We start from the raw sequence: 2,334 nt of genomic DNA, 5'->3' as shown, positions 1-2,334 counted from the left end.
CGACATGTAAAATTGAAAGACGAATAGTGATTCAGCGTGCACAGTTTGGTTAGATATGTAAAATTATGTATAAAATTTCCAATTCTCTTTTAGAACGAACTGTTTTTGCATGCAATATGTAATAGCGTTTATGTAGCTGGTAGAAGCGAGAATAAGGTCATTATTTCTATAAATGATGAAATGTGTTACGTTTACAAAAATTTTGCAACATCCAGTCCATGATTACTTAGCTCGTTAATAACTATTATTTGTTTATGATAGCGTAATAATTCAACCGGTTGTTAGTTCAATCCGAGGGCAAGGATTATAAGCTCGAAAATGTTGCAAAATGTGAAACCCTGGCTACTCGCTCCAGGAAATTCAACATTTCTATCTCAGCGCCAGAACATCCTTGTATACTGTATAGTCTCCGCTAAGAGAACTTAATAGAAATTGCCGAAGCGTTAGATAATGAGATTATCCGCATTAGAAACTGTCGAGATTGACAACGGAATTGGTGACGAAATTGACAACAAAATTGACAGGGTCAATAACATAATGACTGATCGATCTCTTGTACAATGACCAATCCATTTGTCGCTATTGTTCAAATTTGAGAGGGCATAAAATTTCGGTCTTGCTCCTCTCACCCTTGCCACGCCACGTCGTTTACCCTGCTTTGCACTTCCTTCATCTTTCTGCGATGCCATCATAGTCGATCCGTCCCGTTGCTGACTCGAGAGGTCGAGTGTGCGCGAGAACGGAATAAAAACATGTTGCGGCGTGCTGATGAGAGAGATTGGCCAACTTCGCTGCATTCGGTCAGCAGAAACTGTGCAAGTAGCTCCCACTCGTTTTGATGAAACGAGATCACGCGATTGCGGTAAAACTAGGAATGAATTCCAAAGAAGAATCCGTTTCGAAAATTATAAAGAAATGAGTGACTGATATTTCTACATCAATATATAATCTTAATGTAGAAATTACGTTATTATTAGTCTTATATTTTACTTGCATATGAATATTAGCATCAAGATTTGCTTTGTTAGAAAAGAAGTTTCTTTTTCTTATTTAATTCCTTGTCAGTTTAAATTTCACTTATAATTGTTCATATTTTTTTTTATGAATTTGAAGCGTGTCTTTTCTCTTATAAAAAATGTTTAATTCTCATCATTTATATAATGCTTGTTATCAAAAATTAGAAAAATGCGAATTGAAATTAAAATAAGATATTTATAGATGCGCAATAATTAATACGAGTTACAAATTATGTAATAATATTTTTTATTGATACACAATATATTTTTATCTACTGTAAAGAGATAAAATATTAACAACTTATAAGAATAATATTTCAACAACATATAATTCACAGAATATAAAATAAGTATTTAACGATATATTGGTTACGATCGAGTTTGTACAGAATGTAGACGCATTTATAACATTATTTTTGTTAGTCACCTTTAATTTGTTCATTAATCATTTTATCGATAGTTGTTCATTATGATATTTTTTTCAACTATCGATGTTTATGACCATATGTGCCACCCAAATGCTCATTCCCGCCGTAGTTATAAACTTCGGCATAAAACTCGCCGTGAGGATCAGCATAATATTTTACACTCCTGACATTACCACCAGGCTCATGAATGTGATATTTACCTTGAATATGTTTGTCTATGATTCACATCATAAGCAAGATAATTAACATTTACATATTTGATTAAAATCAATATTGTCTAGTAAGACTAGCTTTTATTATCCATTTATGATTATTTACTTTATAAAAATATAATATCTCCTTTCGAAAATGACACAACTAAAAAATGTGACTTTCGAATTATTACTATTAATGAATTAAATAAATCTACCAATCTTAGTTCATTAAAAGTGGACTGACTTAACTTTATTTAAAAAAATATCAAAGTCATGATTTAATAAGAATAATTAACTAAAAATGTCATCGCAATTTAAAAAGGGTGATTTTTAAGAATTATGAAATGAAAATAACAAAAATGACGTTTGGTTATGTTTACTTTTTAGATATTATTTGATTAGTCAATCGTTTTCTATTAAGTTAAAAAATAATTTTTTTCCTTTTCTGGAAAATTTAATTTTTTGAATTAATGTTACTTTTGAAATAAGAAAATAGTATTGTAGAATTATTCAAATGTTTTAAAATACATAAAATTGCAAAGAGAGGAAGAAACATTAAAAAACTTTTTTAAATTAATTTAAAATGTTTAAATAGTTTTCCTACGACAATAAGAAAGTGAAGACTTGCCTTGAAAGGAGTAGTGCTATTTGTGATATTTATTGAAGTAATTAAGACGTGATACTCGCGTACATGTG

General features: G+C 30.0%; 1 protein-coding gene across 1 annotated transcript in view; it reads right to left on the bottom strand.

Annotated features, from left to right (window-relative positions):
* Positions 1 to 1,501: 1,501 nt before the first annotated feature.
* The window catches only part of LOC108749143 (histidine-rich glycoprotein-like), a 4,983-nt gene continuing 4,150 nt past the window's right edge, over positions 1,502 to 2,334 (bottom strand). Inside the window, exon 4 of the mRNA XM_018487676.1 lies at positions 1,502 to 1,659. Within this exon, the coding sequence (XP_018343178.1) occupies positions 1,502 to 1,659 (158 nt within the window). The remainder of the gene's footprint in view (positions 1,660 to 2,334) is intronic.

This window comes from Trachymyrmex septentrionalis, unplaced genomic scaffold (genome assembly GCF_001594115.1).
Source record: "Trachymyrmex septentrionalis isolate Tsep2-gDNA-1 unplaced genomic scaffold, Tsep1.0 scaffold27, whole genome shotgun sequence".
Lineage (NCBI taxonomy): Eukaryota > Metazoa > Arthropoda > Insecta > Hymenoptera > Formicidae > Trachymyrmex > Trachymyrmex septentrionalis.
This window is presented reverse-complemented; position numbering and strand designations above follow the sequence as displayed.